Below are 21,402 nucleotides of genomic sequence, written 5' to 3' on the forward strand. Positions count from 1 at the left end.
TATTTATCTATTAATATAACAGCAATATATAAAGCAAATGTTACAACACATACTACTGATAAAAACTAGTCCCATAACTTTCTTATATCGTTGCCAAGTTTATTTTTTTTGTTATACAAACTATAAAGTATTACTTAGAAATATTTTGATTCAGGTAATACGGAGAGGTTAATTCTTTTTCACGAAAATGAAATATTAGACAACAATATATACAGTAAAACCTGTCAAAAACGGAAACCTGCATAAATGGAAAAATTCTTTGGAACGAATGATTTTATATGTTAACAAAAACCCATTCAAAATGGAAACCTGTCCCTGACTTAGACTTTACAAAATGTAATAGCATCAACATACATATATATATGTAGAAGTATTCCTGCCAAATTTCAAACGTTTGGTCCACGTTTTCCAAAAATGTCCTCCTGGAAGCACCCTTAGGAAGATTGCCCAAATATCACGTTGCTGTAAACAAATAAACCCTATCTAGGTGTTATAAATGTAAGAAAAGCCCAGAAAATTCCAAGTGGTGAGGCGCGTACCCACGAGTGTTCAGCAGTTACATCCATTCGGCCACCGTTGAGCTGAAATGTACTGTACCATTTGATGAGAAATAAATTTTGAGAAGTACAGTACAATACATACAGGATGACTACAAATTTCCTATGCATGCTAACTACGTTTATTCTTCTGAAGAGCTTTTTTTATATTAGCAATTAAAAGCCAGCAGTGTCCTTTAGCTGTTTTTAGGTGTTACGCTCTCATAAGACAGAGTTGAGAAATTTCCCCTTTTCCTCGAAGTCCCAAAGCAAATTGTCACGTGTTATCCATTTTGGATTTTGAGGAATCTACAACACATCGGATCGACATACTGCGGTCTGCTGAATTTACCATAGAGATATTCTCGAACACTCTGAAGTAATAAATTCATATCTGATCATTGTGATTTTGATGGCGCGAATTTCCCTATCAAATAGGTTTTTGAACGTTGCTGTTATATTTATTGCGCCATTTTATTGCGACAAAATCAATATTTAAGAAATACACAGTAATAAATCTGTTGTTATATTTTACTTTTTGAATGTATCTGCTTTTATTTTTCGTAATTTAGAAAAAATATGCAATATTGTCAGTTGTTTACAAAAAGATTACAAAGCAGCAGTTTTAAATTAAATGTTGTAAATTCAAGTATTTTATTTTATTTTTTTTTTATCGGGAGAACAATATGTTAAACAATTGTATTGTGTTGAAATACTTATAGGATGTAGTTAAAATTTTTGGCTTAGAAGATATAAAAGTCAAAAGAATTGTTTATTTTCTGTCCATGTTTTAAACTGATTTGGTTTACTAAGTATCATTATCAATACATGACAAGTTTATGTGTACCAATATATGGTTTGGTTCTATTTATTTGCATACGGCAATATGTCTGTCGAAGGAGGATGCTTCTTAAGGGAAACTGGTTTCTATTTAGGTGTTACAAACGTCAAGAAAATACGGAAAACTCTACGTGGTCAGCCCGCTGGCTGGCCAGGCGCTAACACACACCACTGTTCGGTTTATCCATTCGGCCACTGATGTAGTCCAATATCAATATATAACAACTTGATATTTATACATTATTATACGCCTATCTGCAATACCATTAATTAGACTTCCGGATGGCCGAGGCGGAAAAAGCATCAGCTTCGGCTTGAGGATCTAGGTTCAAGTCCTGATTAGAAATCTTGGAATTTTTCACAAGTCATGTGGTCCATCGTGAATTCGACCGCTCTCATCGTGGTCGAATTGTAGAATGAACATGGAAAAAAGGTCCTTAGTTGCCTTACAAGGTGAAAGCAAGTTTTAAAAACAATTAGCATGGATAAGGGATGGGAAAGTATCCAAACGTGTTGTGATAAGTTATGACATTCTACATCAAATCTAAATCGGATTTCTTGTGCTGATGGAAAGTTAACATGGAAAATCAGGGTTATATTCGTTATATATTATCAAGAAAACACCTGTGTATATGTAGTATAGTCATTTGCAATATTCGAAATTGTAGTTGATAAAGTCTGAAAATAAATGAATGATTAAAAAAAGAATTTTGTTGTGCAATTGGTGAACTACAGAATGTTGGAAATATTTTTGTAAATAACAAGAATTTAACATCACTTATCCAACATTTATATTCACGAAGATTGAGTAATGTTCAAGAGGAATTTCTATAAAATTGCAATTCACCTAACACTTCGATACGTTGCAAATATTTTTATCATCTGTTTTTCTGTTCAATGTTTATTGTTACGTAAGAAAATATTTTCAAATCAATCTCTAGTCTCTTCAACATATTTATTCACTGTATGAACCAATTTGATGATAACTTTCTTCAAAAAATAATGTTTTAACGGAGGAAATAACCATTAAAGCGTGGAGGAACTATATTAGATCCAATTAAATTTTAACTGGTCGTGACTGAACACTGGTCATAGTTACAAGTGTTCAGTGATTTTATCTACTCGGCCACCATTATCCTTCTTATCCATAAGCAAATAATTGATATAATCCCATAAACATTTTTAAATAATGTTCAAAAAGGTGATGAAAAAAATAGAATCTAACTGATCTATCAATCAATAAGGTATGATGCAAAATCATTTTTCGAATTGGAAACTGAAATAATATACAATATGTGGATCTAATAACTGTTGGATCTAATATACCAGAAATAATATACAATATTACCATAACATTGTATCGTTTCAAGCTAAGTTAACAATAATATTGGAAAGCAAATTTTTCAAACGAATACGTAATCAAATAATACTTAATAAACAAAACTGTTGAACTCAATTATTACTATTATTGTTTTTATTTTTATTTATTCATATTACTGAGAGTTATTTATTTTTGTGTTTAATTTCTTGTTTACATTATGTTTTCTCTATTTCATCTTTTGAATTTCAAATTAAAGTCCGTCTTGTCAAGATCATTTATTGCATAATTCTCACGATTTTGCATATAAAATGCGTGTTTTCGACATACTGTGGGTGATCTGTTAACGAACATAATCCGTTCCAAGACTTTGTTCGCTATCCGAATTGTTTGTTAACCGATCATCGATTTACCATAGGTTTTTATGGGAATTTGATTAATTCGTTCTGGAGACCCCAAAAACTAAATAAAAAATTATATACTTTCTTACTACATTTATTTATATGTAATAATAAAAATACATACAGTATATACACAATCTTGCATTTTATTAATCATGTTTTTTCCGTTTGTGGGGTTAAAGAATCTGTCCAATGTCGATTGCTTTTCGCTCTTCTTCAGGATTTTTCAGAAGTAATTAATAGCATTATAATTGTAGAGATCACCAAGTCTATTAACCTCAACCTGGTTTGGATGCCATTCTAAGACCGTCGTTCTGACATACTCCCACTTCTTCAAAAAAATGTTTAATAGCAGATATCGACATCAATTCTCTTTTTCAGGAGAAAACATATCTCGCCGAGTTTCTTGGTGTTCTTCATTCAAGAGTTCTTGGCATTCTTCTGTCGTCAGATCAGTTTCAGGTTCCATTACGAGCTCTTCAATGTTCTTTATTTCTCAGATATGATTTTTATTATTCCTTTAGCTGCTCGAGTCTTCTTGATTACACAGTATCTTTCTTAGATAAGACTAAACTGCAGTCTACCTGTTCGAGCCATACCGCCCAGCAACATCAGACATCTTCTGCCCACTTTCTAACTTTGCTATTATACTCACCTTTCGAAAATAAAAACCGACGCAAAACTTAACGAGTGCCCGCCCGACAGTCTGGCAAACACTGTTAAAAAATTGTTTCTGTTAGAAAAGTAAAAGTCTGGAATTGCAAGGGAGGGTTTCAAAGTTCGGAGGAATACTATCCGATCAGTATATACCGGGTTGAGCGTCGATGTCGACGTCTCCCGCGTTCTGAAAAGTTTCGAATTGTTGCCCGAAGACAAAGGAAGACCAATCGGTATTCACTGTTTTACGTCGCTTCTTCTTGTGTTTGTTCTGTGTGGTGTTCGTTATCCGAACATGTGCTCATTGTCCGAATATAAAAATCTTTCGCGAAAGTGTTCGTTATCTGATTTGTTTGTTAACCGATCACCCACTGTATTAGTAAATTACAGTTTATGCTTGTATTTTGATTCTTGTGATCCTTATTTCCTGATCAGTTTATAGACCTGCTTCAGGCCTGTAAATTGGCCGAAATTTTGTTCTGTGATGAAAGTTATTGCTGGAAAAGTACAAATGGTGTTTTTTTATTTTATTTTATTGTGAAATCTCTGGTTATTAAAAAGGAATTTTTGAGTCGGCTACTCTTGGGCTACTTTTTAGAAAATTTTTGGCTACAAAAGCTAAAAACATCTGGCCCGCTGTCGTACTCGAGACGAAAAATTGGCACTTGAGCAGTTTGAGTTTGACACCCCTGCTCTAAGGTGTGCGTGCAGCCGTTGACAGCAGCGCGATTTTAGAGACGAGACAGTCTCCTCAACTATTATAAAATGACAAAAAGCTTAATTTTGAGGGTAGGGTTGAGTTTTATAAAAAAAATTGTAAATGTTAATAACGAGTAAAATCGTCATTAAGTCCGACCCTACTGGAGATACACACGACCCCCATTATCCCCCACCCCCTCGACCTCTAATTAATCAACAAAATTTAACAGCATCAATCCCCCTCATAAACGAACTACCATTTGAAATTTCAAAAATTTTCGACAGAAAGCACAGGAGTTATTAAGTTTCAAAAAGGGTGAACGAAATCGTATTCCCCACACACACATACACACTAATATTCATACATACAGAAATTACCCCGGTTTTTTTGCATTTCTCGACGCTTCAAGGTGTCCTAAGTCCAAAAATGTAAAAATCTTGGGGGGGGGGTCATTTTTTGACCGACGCCATGCTTTCCCCTCTGTTATATATAACAGCCAGGAAGTAAAAATTGCAGAGGCTAATCGCTCCGAAAGTAAGCTGTTAGTAATGAACTTTCACCCGTTAGCAAAGCTATTCTCCAGTAATAATTTTCAAAATTAGTTTTTTAATAACAAAATTAAATACAATTTCCCTTGTGCAAATTTTCAGAAGAATTTTTTTCCTAATCCAAGCATCTTAATATAAAGCAAGAATTGTTAACGAAAACTATTCCGTTTGCTTTTATTCCTAATGAAAAAAAAATTTGTTTACATTTTCGTTTCCAATTGAACTTTTTTAATTTTTTAATGAATCAAATAGAAAACTGGTTTGATTTGATTCTTTAGGTGCTATAGTCCGCACAGCAAAAGAGTAGACATGAGTCAGCCCATGCCGGAAGGGTCTATGTCAGATGAAAGGGATGGAAAGAGACATGTGAAAGTGATACCTGGATCCGATCTCTGAGCTGTTTTGTTTTTTACATTTTTAAAAACGTTTTTATATTGTCTTTATCATAAAAGTAAACAATAAAATTATTTCTTTCGGAAATTTTATTATTTTGACCTATGTCAGCTCTCACGCATCTCCTTCCATCCCTTTCATCTGACATATACCCTTCCCTCCCAGACTGACTCATGTCTACTCTTTTCCTGCTCGGACTATATAACTTATACAAACTCTATGACCGACGACGATTTTACCCATTAATTGGCGAATTATGTGTCGCGTTGTATATTCAAAAATTAAGCATAAATATGATAAACATAATGGTTTTCATACAAGGTGACATTCTATTTTAACTTAAAGAAAAAAAAAATGAAGAACAGTTTTAAAGACAGAAGTTTGGTATCATAATTTAATTTTCTGCTCTTTTTTTCAAGTTTAAACTCTTTTCGCTCTGCTGACACTAAGAAAAGTTTTTTCCGTGTTCATCATGTGTTTGGCCCAACCTGCAATAGAAATCAAGGTGTGACGGACTGGTTTGACATATTCAGTTTAACTTACTACGAAAAATCTCTGAACGCTCTGGATAATCCACATCCGAATTCGATTGAATTGTGCCCTTGGTGTTGTAGAGCCGGATAATCGAGTCGCGAATGAGTCCATTTATGACTCGATTATCAAGCCGTCTTTTAATACATTTTGCGATGTTGATTATCAGAATGAAATATAAAATGAAATTTCTATATTTAGGAATACGTGAACATCTCAAATCTTTTCAATTGTCCGCATCTTTGTGAGAAAAAATCATTTCTAAATCATCAAACTTACCATGTAAAAGAACACAGCAGAGCTATTATGTTATTAATTTAAATTATTTAATAATATATTAGAAGAAACATTTAAAAGAAACATTAAGAAACGTATATCAAATGTAGAATAAACTGTTTAAGAATGCAATCTTAGATATAAATTCTTCAACTTTCTCTAACCTAATATCGTTTAACTGCATATTTATATGCAAGAATAGTATAACAGCTATTTATCTTTATCATAAAAAAATCACGAAAACTCTTTATAATTCAGCTCGGATATACAGACAGATAATTATTAATAAAACACTTATATTTAAAAAAAAGCTACAGAATAACGTTGGTAAAGTAAAATAAGATATTTGAAATAATTATTTAAGTAGTTCCTTAGGTAAAATATGATATGAAATAAGTTTTATCTATTTGAATGATTGTATGTTCGGCATTGAATCTATTTCTTGGCAAATATTCATTAATAAATATGACAAAAAATGTAAATTTACAGTGGGAAAAGCTATCGTACAGTCGTTTATTGCAATATTTGCATATTGGATTCATTATAAAATATGAATTATTATGTTTAGACAATTATCTTTGATGGACAGAAAATTATGTTGAAAATTTATGCTAATTACTTTTAGATTAATATCAGGATATTGTAATTATTATACTGTATCTGTATATATATATATATATATATATATATATATATATATATATATAAATCATGAAATGTAATTTGTAAGAAAAGATGTTTTAGAAACAGAGTATCAATTCTGTTTTTATTCACCAAGCACAAAATCAGTGTATTGATATCGATTTCTGATTTTTTTTTTAATTTTAAATTATTAATATCTCTGAAAAGTGTTTTCAGGAAACTACTTTTTTATTAATTGTTTATTTTATTTGATTTTTAAAGCATTTTTTTGTTAGGTGGAAAGGTGATAGTAACGACAATTTATAATTATATAGCAGCATTTCAAATTTCTAAATATATTAAATAATAGATATCATAGTGGCCCTTATTCTATGGGAAGTGGGGCAGTTACATGGAGCCCCCATCAACAGGGGTCCCCAAACCAATCTTTTAAAAGAAAATATTTCCCCCGAAGAAAAATGTCTGAAGTCAAAATTGTGCATGGGGTCTACTCATTCTAATTTGCCTTGGCCCCATAAAATTATAACACGCCACCGAGAGATCAACGTAACTATCAAATATACCCGTCAATATTTCCCAATTACAATTGTACACAGGCACGTTTAGGTGGTAAGCCAACGACACGTCTGTTTTATACGAAACGAAGAATGCCATTCGATTGCTTGTTTAACAATGCTTGGTTTAAGCATAAGACATCAATCACTAATTCTCAGTAAGTGATACGTTTATTTTACAATAAAATAATTTTAAATCCAAAACAATATGTCGTTGGCAATTTAAAGCAGTCATTAAAATGCGTCTATAGTACATACTGAATGAGACTTACTTCGGTTATATTATTTTAAATATTGTATGTAAACGATAGCAAATCGATTTTATTTTTCTGAAACAATAAAAATGATAACCTATATAGAAAAGAATTATGTTAATCTACATTATTAATACTGCACAGCTTCCGGAAGCCATCTGCATCACGTGTGTCCTCTTAAAGCTTTTCCTGTAAGATTTCTGGATGCAAGTACAGTCAGAAACTGTGTGGCTAACATATTATGTACTGTACTTTACAGAGCGTGTATAGATCTAGAGACAACACGTGATGTAGTTCATTGATGAAATTAGTATCATTATGATTATCAGATAAAAATTAGTATTCAACCTTATATATTCTCAATTTTCCTTTCAATACTGTTGACTATTGCAGATGTTATCTATTTTTATAGTGGTGAATTAGGGGTGTAGACTTCTCTTTTCAAGTATCCCAGTGTTTTTAACTCCACTGTACTGAGCTGTATTGCAATAATAGTTATCTAGCATCTTTAAATAGTTCGTTTTTAACAATCAACTTCTTCAAAAAGTGTCGTTTTTCATAACTTATTTTATTGTACATTTCCTACTGAGAATTATCTTATTCCTTTGTCTTGTAATGCTAGTGAAATATGCATATTAAAATCTGTTGGCATGTGTTTTACTTATCGCATTTATTCATAAAATGTTTTATTGTGTATACGATACACGTATATTATTTCTTTGGTTTAATTATAAATATATTATCTTAATAATTCTATTCATATTTTTATTATGAGTCATGTCGTATCATGTCATAACAAAATGCTCTTTTCCCGCCTGTCATTGTAAGGAATCCAAAGTTCGAATTTGACTGGTAACTTCTCGTACATAATTCGGATCTTCGTTTTCCATCTCTCATCTATGATGGGCATACATGTTGAGGGACTGCCTACTCACAATGGGCAGAAATTTGAACTGGCTCATAGTATGCTTGTGGCTGGTGTCATCAAATCCATTAAAATCAAATCGAATATTATGATGTTTTCTTTATATTATTTAATACTCACTCATCCGTTACTCATTTGTATTTCTGTTAACATGACATTCTGTTACCTACCTTCTACTCCTCTTCCTCCATAAATTTTCCATAACGAACATATTTAAATGGCCGGAAACAAATTATAAATAATTAATATTGAATTAAAACTGAAATAAATCTTTAAATTTTTGGATCTCATTTCGTTTTGGAAATTAGTCTGAATTTTGACATCTTCTAAATTATTATTTTGAAAGTTAAATTTAAGTGTAATTATTTACAGTTTAAATACCCCTGTGCCTTTTGTCGAAAATTTCTGAAATTCTTCAGGGAGGTTTGTGTATTAGAAACATTAATTCTATTAAATTTTGGCGGTTAAAGGTCTAGGGAGTGGTGAGCTACACGGGGTCGTGTGCCATGACTCGAATGGGGTAGGACTTAATTATTTTATTCGTTATTAGTATTTACGACTTTTTACAAAACTCATCCCTATCCTCAAAATTAATCTTCTTGTAATTTTATAATAATAAATAATATAAAACATTTTTCATAAAATCTCCTAACAGATGGCGCCACATACAATTTTAAATCTTACCGGGAAAGTTAAGCAACTCGTTACTGGAATTTTTTATTTACGTGTCAATAATAATCTTGTTTTAATACAAAAGAGTAAAAATAAAAGAAAAGTATGTAAGTAAGTTACTTACCCTGAGAAAAACGGACGTATAACGAGTGTTAAAAAGAACGAAATGTGGACTCATCACAACAGTTCGGAATGGCGCCAAAACACGTTTCTTTGTTACAACCTAGTATTAAATGCCCTATTCGGCATTACCTCAATGTTCTTCAATTCCTTAATCTTCCCTACTTTACTGTGGATTTCTTGTAATCTATTTCCAACAGTAGCGTAACCAGAATGACGTAAAGTAGGATTCTAAGTTAAAATTTAATATGAATCACTATACATTTTAATAGTTGCTTACAAAACGTATTATAACAAATATATCCAGTAATAAACTTCATAATTAAATGATTTTTCCTACATTTAGCATTCTTATTAACTTAATCATTATAGAAGGAACCCGAGGCCTTATTTAGTTACGCTATGATTTGAAACTTCGTTCTGCCCGTTAGCATGTCTGCCTTTTACCATTAAATCAAATGTAAAATGCCATCAATCTGTGCGTAGTAATTTTAAACTATTAAATTGAAATTATAACGAACAAATTAATTGTTTTAAGCTCCTATTCGCTGTTTGTATCGGATACTGGCAACACTATTTTTGCCGCAAATGAAAATATAACGTTATTAAACCCCGTTTTACGACTGTTATAAAGTTTCTATTGTGATTTATGAAATGCCTCGTGTTTGCTAACTTAGAATAATATAAAACAATAAAGGCTTGCTTCCTTTTCAAGAAAAGCAGCCCCAATTTGTGACATTAAATCAATGAAAAAGTAGGTTTCAAATTAGGACATGCCGTTTAACGAGTTTGCAAGAGACAATTAGTTCATAAAAGCGGGGGATTTACTATAGTATTTCAGATAAATCCGTTTGCACGCAGTAACTGTAAACATTATATCATATATTCTACAGTTTTTCAAAGAAGGCATTTTAAGTTAGCATGTTTTAATCTTCTAATCTATTCAGTTAGTCAAAATTTAAAAGACACTCAGTGGAATATCGAAGTAACGTTTATTATTACAAATATTCATTAAAAATTTTTGAAACATCCTTCGAATGTTTTAGTAGATAGCCACATGAAGATGACTGCCCCAACAAGTTTTCCAGATAGAGGCGTTGTTAAATGTCAGTATATTGACCCTTCTACAGATAATCCTGAAATATAAGGTTATTTATGAAAGAGTTTTTATAATTATTCATTGATGATCTTATGAGACTTATCCTCCAATATCAGGATTTATATATTGTATATATGTACAGTATATGCAAATGTTGTTCCAAAATTTTTATTTCTTGATACCAATTAAAGAAAATATTTCTAAATGTTTTACTCTAACTTTTGTAACTATGAATTAAATATAAAAAATGTTTTAATACATGTATATTATTATCTTAGGTTCATACAATAAATGAATGACTGTTTTTATAATAATACAATATAGTTGGATAGTATTAAGCATATTCTTTTTATATGAAATAAATAAATAACATAATTGTCTAAGGGTAAAAATCTTTATGAATATGCAATTTATTATTTTGATAATTAAGTTATATTGGATGTCAGATACAATTATTAAATCTAATTTCTTTTCTTTTCCATTTGATTTTCCTGTTTTGTTTATGTTTAACTTTTATATATTTTTGGTATTAATTTTACTTAAAATTACATTTTATTTTGAAATCTTTCATAAAAGTTTAGGGCCAAATCTCCTAAGAGTTCATAAATTCATTGTTTTAAGAGCTATTAAATGCTCTTAAAACAATGAATTTTAAGCTTTGCTATTTAAAATCTATTAAGTTTTAAACTCACAAAGCAAATCTGTTGCAAATCTGAATTAATACAAATCTCATATAGATGTTAGTATCTCATGAATGTTTATTCAATCTTTAACCATGTTAACATCTTGTGCTGTTTTCTAAAATAAAATACAATAGATTCTTTTTTTCATATTCTAATTTCAAATTCAACTGAGAGACTGAATTACATAAATAAATTATTTTATTAAATTATAAACAAGCTATCAGGAAGAACTAAGCCTATACCAGTGTTTTTCAACCTTTTTGTAACAGCACATCCCCAACTGGTAATTTTTTTCTTGTAGAATACCTATTTCTTTATCAATGTAGAGTTATTGTGCTTTTCATACTTTAGTAAGTTGCATGAGAAGTATTATGGTGCTGCTCAGCCTGTTTCACAGCACCCATTGAATTGTTGCAATACCCAGTTGAAAACCACTGAACTATATAGTGCTTGGCTATAAATGCATATTTTTCACTACATTAATAACAATCAAAGTTTTTTAAGTTAGCTAATAATCTATAATCTAAGTTATTTTAGTTTTAAAGATAAAATACTCATAGACATTTGAATTTGCTTATTAATGAACTAATTTTCAAAGTGAAGCCAATGATTTAAATGAAAATACCTATGCTTATTCTCTGTGCCATTTATATGATTGATTAACTATATAAATGAAGCAGAGAATAACAGTTACTGATATCAAGGTTATTTTTATTATTAACAATTAATGAACAGTTTATAAATTGTTACATATATATCATACAAAAACTGAGTCCTTAACTCTGAATATATTTAGGGAGTCATGATTTGTAACTGTATAAACAAATAATTAGTGCAGGGCTTTTTTTTCCAATGAAATGTATCAGAATTCCACACTGGCAGATAGCATAAAAAGCATCAATGACCAGTATCTAATAGTACCAGTCATTGATATTTAAAGGGTCAGAAACAGATTTATAATATAGTTATTATATATAATGATATAAATTGTGAATAATCAATTACATGTTAACTTTAAAATGTTAATAAGGACTGTCCATTGAATGTTCAGTTTTTGAGCTACTTTTGCTCCTCTCCTGTTAAGTACAATGGTGCACTTTTTACAATCCTCTTTTCACCCTTAAACTGTACTTGTAATTAATGAACAGCCCTTTATTCCATTTCTTTGACAGTCAGTAAATCATAGTTATCATTATCTTTGAAGTGGCATATATAAAATTCTTGCAAATTTTGGCAAAGAATCCTCAAACTTACAGAATATTTTAAAAATTTGTGAGATATTTTTGGGTTGGGTCTGTTTTGATGTAAGTCAGTCAATTTTAATATGATTAATACTTCTGTATCAGAAATGTAAATGAAACCCAAATTGGAATTCTTACTATTTGTATCTTTTTAGGATAAACATTTTGCTTTCTATGAAGCAGGCAGTCAACTCTGATGGCTGGTATTTCTCTTGTACCAAAAGTACACCATTAATAATGATAAAGTTCTCAGTTATTGTGCTTGTGGTGCACATGCACCATCCATTATTTACATCATTGCTGTTCTTTTTATGTCTATATTCTTTAAAACTAGTTTTTGGTAGCAGTAGATTTATGGAACAAAATGTATATGCAGTAGATATAAGACAAATTTAATTCATCAGAATATCTGACAAATAAAAATGATTTTTTGATTAAAAAATATTTGATATAAAAATTCAAAAATGATTTAAATGTTAAAAAATAAATAAAAATTGAACATTTTTAAGAATAATAGTGGATATGATAAATAATGGAAAAATTCATGCTTATTCGTTGAGTTTCAAAAATATCTTAATCTGAGATTCATTATGAGCATTAATTTCCATTATTATAATTAAATTTTGAATACTTTTTAATATTTTCAGGTGCTTTATCGTTACCTCGTTGGCCAAATCTATCAGAAAACAGTAGATTTGGAAGTTCTTCGCAACTTCATCAGGGAGAAGAATCTATAAGACAAACAACATGTAAATCTATAGAACAAAATTTACTAACAACATGTGTCGGAAGTATTACAGAATTAGGTGAGAAATCAAATTTTTTAAAATAAAATAATACAATTTATACTATACTAGATAAAATAATTTAGAATTATAGTTTTAACTGTTTTGTAAGTTTCATAATTATAAAACAGTTAGTATTTGGAATCTAAAACCTTTTTAAATTATCGATTAAAAAATTATTTTGTTCTAAAAACCACTTAAGAATAAAGGAAGGATGATAATTAGGAGAAGAATAATAAGAATAAATAAAGCAAGGAAGTTTGAGGAGATTCCTTGTTAAATACCATCTTTATTTTGTTTATATACCCCATCCTCAAAAGTCAGCTACAGAAATAAACATTGCTGAGAAGGTGATTCTCATCAATCTAAATCAGATTGTCCAACCAAATACAGTATATGAGAAAGAGCTGCTTTAAAAGAAGGCTGATAGCAAATGAAAAACCAATACTCACAGTAAAATAAACTACATTTTTGGAGGAGTTAGTATACATTATTCTTTTATTTCTGACTATGCTGATGTAGTATCGTCTGAATTTTTTTAATCACTAGGCTAATTAGGTGTCTTAAGTGTATAGAAATACTGGTTATGATAGCTAGATGAGACTAAGGTGTCTTCCTGCTTCTATGGGAGTCTAGATTTGAGTCTTAAAAAATTTTTTATGGTGTTTTCATGATATGAATATGTTGGACTCAGTCACTCTTCACCCTGTCCACTTGTGCTTATTTTTGAATGTTTTTGTGAATGTGTACACCATAACATTAACAAATTTATAGCAGAATTAATATATGAAAAAGAGGTGGTGCAGATGAGACATATTTATGAACTACAGTAGTAGATACAAGGAGACGGCTGCAGGGGCTTAAACCCTTTCCCACTAATACAAAAAAATTAAAATTTATTTGTTGAAACTTCAAAATATTTTTGCTGACAAATATGGTTTATTAGACCATCTGTAATGTACAATGGAACCTTGCTTAACGAACGATGTTTCGCATAACAAGTGACGAGGAGTGAAGTCCCAAATTGTGCACATGCTCCATCAGTCTGTGTTTAGCACTCGTTCTGCTAGCATCTTAGTGTCACTTGTGATCACATATTTTTCCAAACTTGTGTTCACACATATTACTTATAAACATCAGCAACCAAAGCCCGTTATATAATATACACCCCAAACGATATGACAAGTTCTTAGGCTATGTAAAGGCTATAATTAAATAATAGAAATTAATTAATTTGACAGGAAGTAGGCAGTTATGCTGCCATCTCATATTAAATTTTAGAAATGTCTGAATTAAAAATTAACTATTTATAATTATTAAATTTAATATGAGATGGAAGCATAACTGCCTACCTCTAGTCAAATTAATTAATTTCTATTATTTAATTATAGCCTTTTCGTAGCCCAAGAATTTGGCATATCGTTTGGAGTGTTTATCAAACATATTATTTGTGATATTTTTGTCTTGTGCAAATTGAATTCTCATTCCAGGTTGGTTCATTTCATGCTAGAAGAAAAGATGATGATGATTCACACTCCTTAACAATGTTTATTGCATAAACATTATACATAAAACATTTAAGTATTTTTTTTTGGCATTATCATATTTTACATTAATTTCTATGGAAAAAATTGTTTTGCTTAATGAGTGTTTCGCATTACTAGTACATCTCTGGAATGAATTATGCTTATTAAGCGAGGTTCCACTGTAGTCATTATGCACACTACAATAAAAGCAATGGTGCATTATCCTATGGGCAAAAAACAAGAATTGCCTGGAACCCCCACCAGTAGGGGGTCCTAAACCAATCTTTTATAAGAAAATATTTCTCCCCAAAATTTCTCCTGAAGAAAAATGTCTGAAGTCAACACTGTTCTTGGGACTCCTAATTCAAATTTTGTTTGGGCCTCATGAAGCTATAAAGCACCATTGAATAAGAGGCATTTATTAATTATTCAAATATTTCTGGATCCACCACTGTGGACTATCTAACTACAAAGCAAATGGTTGGCACTCCTGTTAAATTATCATTTAATATTGTTAAAATTGTTAAGTTTGATTAAAATTAATTAACTAAATAATTAAATGACATTTACTTAATATAATAACCATAATAGTTCCCCTAGTTGTTTTGGGCAAACTCATTATTGGGAGATATGTTAGATCGCGTGAGTGCATGGCCAACAAAAGGACAGGAAATATGATTAAAACAAAACTTTATTTTTATTTTTATAGAAAAAACGACAATTTTAACAAAACACTTTTCTCCTTCTCGCATTATGATATGCAGGATTCTTTTAGGACTCCAACTCAGGACCTCGCACACGTGTAGACGAAGGAGGGGGTAGACAAAGGGAAAACACGTGGTATCACACAAAAGAAACATGACTCAATGATAATGAGTTACAATGAAATATCCGAAATATTATAAACTAAGACTAAAAACTAACTTACAAACTATAGAGAGGAAAAATAAAAGATAAATAGATATATCGAAGTATAAGAAGGAAAGTATAGGGATACCCAGGATAATGATATGTCTTCGGGTCGGGGAATTATGTTCAAGTTGCTGGCTACTATATTTCTTCTTTTCCAGTCAATAATCCGAGGATATTCAAAGAGTTCCTTGCACTCGGTCTTGGCACATGGAGTTCTTTCTTTTCTCTCGCAGACGATCCCAGTCCTATCTCTGTTCCGCTGAATCGTTCGGATTCTCTCTCGCAGTCTGCTCTGTCTCAGCTCCTCACCAAGAATGACCGTTTCTCCCTTCTACGTGCCTCGGGGTCTTTTCACTCTATTTGTCTTTCCCCTTAATTCCTGGAACAGGACTGCCCCACCCACAAGGAAAGTGAAAAATCGAAAGATCGAGAAATAGGGGAAATAAAGAACAAAGAATTGAGGAATTAATGTTAGGCTTATGACTATCGCATATATACAAAATTATGGCATACTGCCACAGATATACTGATAAACTATCGTGATAACTAAGTTATTTAATTCCCTTTAATAAGTATAGAGACTATTATTTTTTTTCAAATGTATTCAAATATATTCACTTATGAGTCCATTATCTGTTTTTGATAGTGGAGTCACAATGAATACCTTTGAATACAGTCAAAAATTCTGGATATCATGAAATATTGTAAATGTGGAAATAAAATGGTTTCAAAACTGTGTTTATTACAGTTTAAATACATTAAATTTTTGCAGCTGCATTTCAATTCAGGGCAAGCATTACATTTGCAAGCTAACTTTTTTGGATTTTGACATCTCTAAAATTGGGTACTGATCAAATTCCATGGCACATTCAAATTGAGAAAACATGGTATTGGTTATTAATTTGAAGATTTTTAAACATAAATGTTTTATATTTTGCTATTTTTAAAAATTCATATAAAAAAAAATAAATAATTTTCCTAATTTACTTTATTTATTTATTAGGAGATCTTTTGAGTAGAGTAGTTCAGTACCATAACAGAGTGCAGCTTAATTCTTCAGGTAGACATAATATAGCATGGGGACCTGGTGCTTTACATTCACTTTATTATTTCATGCGTTGCTCACAATTAGAGCATCCTGATCATGTCTGTCCTCGTGCTCCAGTACAAGAACTCATATATGAAAGGTAAAATAAATTATGCTGTTTCTATTCTAAAAGAGTCTATTACTATCTTTGTTGTATTATTTAAATATTGTAAGATATGTCTGCCAAAGAGCATTTGTTACATGATATATAAATGTTTGTATTAATACTATCTCCATGAAACTACTGGTATAAAGCAATAAAAATATACAATTACCGACAACCAGCATGAATTAGATTTAATTAAATGTTAAAATTTTCTTCTTTTTAAAACACGCATTCTATTAGTTCTAAACCTGATGATGACCATTAAAAACGAAGGAAAATGTTTGTTTTTCATTTAATTAAATTTAATTCATGCTGGTTGTCAGTAATTACGTATTTTTAAATGTTTGTATTGACTATATGGCCCAACTTTTGGTTAACAAGTTGTCAAGGTTGGCATAACTCTACTGGTTCAAATCTACATATAACTGAAATCCAAAGTCCTATTTAACTCTACACTATGGATCATAACAGTCTTCATATACATAGTTTATACATTAATAAACCAATATATAAGATATACTTATGTACAAATTATTTGTTTATAAATATAATTAAATTTTTAAATTTATGTTTATAGGCCTTATCTTGTTTTACCACCTCTAATCGAATGGGTACGAGTAGCAACAGCACATACTGAATACAGACGTTCATATGTTGTTGACAAAGATGACGTCATGCAGGCAGCTAGACTACTACTTCCTGGTGTAGACTGTCCTGTTCGACAATTTGGGTATTTTAATTTTATTATTCATAATAATAATGCAATTTTACTCTCTTTTTGGGATTTAAAACAGAAGAAATATTAACTAATGATAATGTGAAAATTCTAATTAAAATCAATGAATTTACATATCAGAAACACATTGTTAAATATGCTATTTAAATTATTATAAACTTTTATTACTGAATATATTTAAAATTTAATAATTAATGTAATTAATAAAGATATCTTAACACTAATAAGATTAATGTGACAATTAAATCTATTTAATTATTATGAACATAAATTTTTTAGCAAAGTTACGCAAAAAACTTATTAAACTATCAACATCTTGAAGAATTAGTGCAAATGAAACAAAAACTTATAAAATTAATAAATTAAGAAGTAAAGTTTTAATTTTTATAAATTTTATCATTAAAGAAATTTGTTTTTAATATAAAAAATGATAGTATTTTTTATAAACTTTAGATCTTGTATAAGTTCTAAGAATTGAAAAAGCAAAAAAAAAAAATATATTAAAATTCAGTTTACAGAATTATAAAAATAATTATTCATATGACATTTTTGTTTGTTTTTTTTGTGAGATTAAGAAATTCAATTTTGAAGCACAATATATCATATTACATCATCTTAAGGATTTATAACCTTATCAATCCTTAAGATAATGTAAAATGATATTGTGCTTCAGAATTTCTTAAAATGTGTTGGTTTAAATGAAATAAAGCAAACTAAATTGAAATTATGTTTATATCAACTTTTTCTTTATTATTTAAAAAGTTTTAAAATATGCAGTATAAATAAATTATTTATTATTTTTTAGGATCTGTGATGAATATGTTTATATTGGAAAACAAACTGATGAATCAGAATGTGCACATTTATTAAAAGTAGATTTGGCTTTCCGTATGCTCACTTCCGGAAGAACTGATCTCATTCCTCATGCTTTACAAATATTGCCTCCTTCTCGTGTAAATACTTTAAATGAACATGGTTTAACACCTTTAATGTTAGCATGTATAAGAGGTGATGAAGCGATGGTTCATATGCTTATGGATGCAGGAGCCGACATTGATATGGAGGTAAAAAGAAAACTATCTAATATAATTTTCATAAATAGTATAAGGAATAAGGTAGATTAACTTTCTGAAATCTTTGAAAATTATTCAAGTAAAATGTTTTTTCAAGTGGTATCAAATAATACCTATTTCTATTTATGCATTTTTTTTAATTATTAAAGAAACATATTAAAAACTTTGGATCTAAAAATAAATTTAAAAATTTAGATATTAAAAAATAAAAAGTAATATTTTGTTTATAATTTTTTAATCTTTTTTTATTATCTATTTTGTTAAGACTCCATCATGTAGCAGTCTTCATCCATTTGCTAATCCTGAAACTCAACATTGGACAGCTTTAACATATGCTACAACTCATTGTCATTTATCAGTCATTAAAGTAAGTATTTAATATATCTAAAATAAACTTAACAAATTTAGAAAGAAAAATTTTAATGTTAATAATAATCCATAATGTAAATTTGAGAGTCAATTGTTCAGTTTCTACTTGATATAAAGAATTAAACCAAAATAAAACTAAAATTTAGTTTCTAAATAATTCTGTGGCACTTACTATATAAAAAATAAGAAATTACCAGAAATTTATTAGCTTTCAGGATGCAAGTTAAAGAGGAATAGTGAACCATTGAAGTGATCCAAGATTTATTACAGATTAAATGTATTTCAGGACTACATACATGATCAGATAATACAGAATTGGAATAATAACATCAAATAGATATTCTAAATCTTTTGAATGTTTGGAATTTTGAACATATGTTTAAAAGTAAAATTTTTAATCTGAAATAAATCTTGTGCTCCATTGATTCTAGCTTTACACTGTTCTTACTTCTTATAGAGTCATGTAATTTACTTAAAATACAAATTAAAGTAGGAGTAATTATTAAATGTAGATTGACATGTAAAAGATAAATGACACAGGCTAAAAGTGAGGCATACATAAAAGTGAGGCCTTTGATAGTTTTAGGAAAACCTGCAATGACAGATGAATATGTCTTTGGCATAAAGGATTTTTCACATTTTCTAGTGACATTTTTGATGAGCTAAGATAAAAGAAGAGCTAGTTGATCAATTTGTAATTTACAAGTTAAAACCAGCAAATATCATAATATGTGGGTAATCTGCTAAAATTATGATAATTATATGGCTTAATCAATATACTTCATTAAAATTTTATTAATAATTAATTGATAATGAATTAACCATCAATTAAATTACATAGCAATTTTAATTAAAATTAAAATTTTTAAATGAAATAAAATATAGAAATAATAAACATGTTATTTATAATGATAAATAGTCTAACTTATAAACAAAAAACAATTTTATATTTTTCTATTACTAGCCCATTATGAGTTATCAAAAAAAAATTAAATTAAAATAATGATAAAATTAAAATATCTTTCAGTTAATATAAAATGTTTTTATCCATAAGACATTTTCATTTTAGCAATTTATAAATATTTTCAAGAAAAATAATCTGCATATTTTGTTATATATAAGATTATAGATATGAATCTTGTGAAAAATCCTGTATACAACTACAGTCATATTGATTATAATATTGATATTTGAAAAACAGAAATGTATATATACATAGGCTTACCAGATGTCCTGTTTTGACTGGGATTGTCCTGGTTTGATGATGTGGTCCCAGCCAGTTTATCATTTTGTCCCAGTTATTGGGTTAAATTTTAAAAGTGTCAAATATACAAGAAGTAAAAATAGTGTCGCCTTGGGTAAAATGGCAATTTGGCAACTAAATAATCTCTTCTGTTATTCCAATCGAAATATTTTGTATCTAGATCTAAGTACTTTCAAAGTACATTGTCTAGATGTTTTCCTTCATATTTTATAGCATATGGCTTAATGAATTTAGGTGTTTTATTTTTTCATGCAGGTATTTTTTCACAGAATTAATAATAGCATGTAGCCTATGAGATCCAGATACTTTTATTTCATCTTTTAGATATTTTGTTTCAATTATAGTTGACAACACTTACACTGGCCACATCATTGTTACATATGTTCTGTCTTAGTCGAGTTCAAATTGCTAGTTGGCATTTGCGATTTTTTTGTATTGTACATTAAATTAATTTAATCTCCAAAACTCCAAAAAATAATTATATACACACATACATATAATAAAATAGATTTTTTATACATTTAAGTATGCTAAGGTTAATTTAAGTATTTGTTATAATTAAGTTTTAATCATTAGTGTACTTTAAAAAATAATTATAAAACAAAGTTTATCTTAATTTTAAAACAAATTAATTATTACAGCTTTTGCTTGAGAAAGGAGCAAATGTTGAAGGAGGAGCTTGTTTAAATGAGGATAAAGTCACTGAAACACCTTTACAACTTTCAGCTGCGTCTGGTAAGTGTATAAAATTAAAAAATAACAATCATATTTAAAAAAAAACAGCTTATATACATGAAAAACAAAATAAATTCCATTTTTTTCATGTATATAAGCTGTGGGATATTTGTGCTTAAAATGCCATTTGAAAGTGGTGTGGGTTATACAATAGTGCAGGCTACATGATTGATTTTTAATTCAATTTCAAACTCAAGAAGCATCTTTTCCTTTGTCTAAAGCCACATAAAGTGTTTGGATATTTATATTTGTGCATATCTATTTAGAAGATTAAGTGCATACATGAAAAACTCAAATGAGCAAAATGCATAGTATAAATTTGTATATTATAAAGTTTAAAATATTCTAAAAATTATTAAATGATAGTGATTTTGGATGTTTTAAATGCAGATCAAAATCATAATCTGTTGTTCATATAA

General features: G+C 29.3%; 1 protein-coding gene across 1 annotated transcript in view; it reads left to right on the forward strand.

The window, feature by feature from the left end:
- Positions 1-21,402, forward strand: part of LOC136989304 (ankyrin repeat and BTB/POZ domain-containing protein 2) — a 62,420-nt gene that overhangs the window by 22,179 nt on the left and 18,839 nt on the right. Inside the window, exons 4-9 of the mRNA XM_067287426.1 lie at positions 13,038-13,196; positions 16,617-16,800; positions 17,384-17,536; positions 18,348-18,606; positions 18,881-18,982; positions 20,890-20,983. Of these exons, the coding sequence (XP_067143527.1) occupies positions 13,038-13,196; positions 16,617-16,800; positions 17,384-17,536; positions 18,348-18,606; positions 18,881-18,982; positions 20,890-20,983 (951 nt within the window). The remainder of the gene's footprint in view (positions 1-13,037; positions 13,197-16,616; positions 16,801-17,383; positions 17,537-18,347; positions 18,607-18,880; positions 18,983-20,889; positions 20,984-21,402) is intronic.

Source organism: Centruroides vittatus, unplaced genomic scaffold (assembly GCF_030686945.1).
Source record: "Centruroides vittatus isolate TY-2023 unplaced genomic scaffold, ASM3068694v2 scaffold_464, whole genome shotgun sequence".
Classification (NCBI taxonomy): domain Eukaryota; kingdom Metazoa; phylum Arthropoda; class Arachnida; order Scorpiones; family Buthidae; genus Centruroides; species Centruroides vittatus.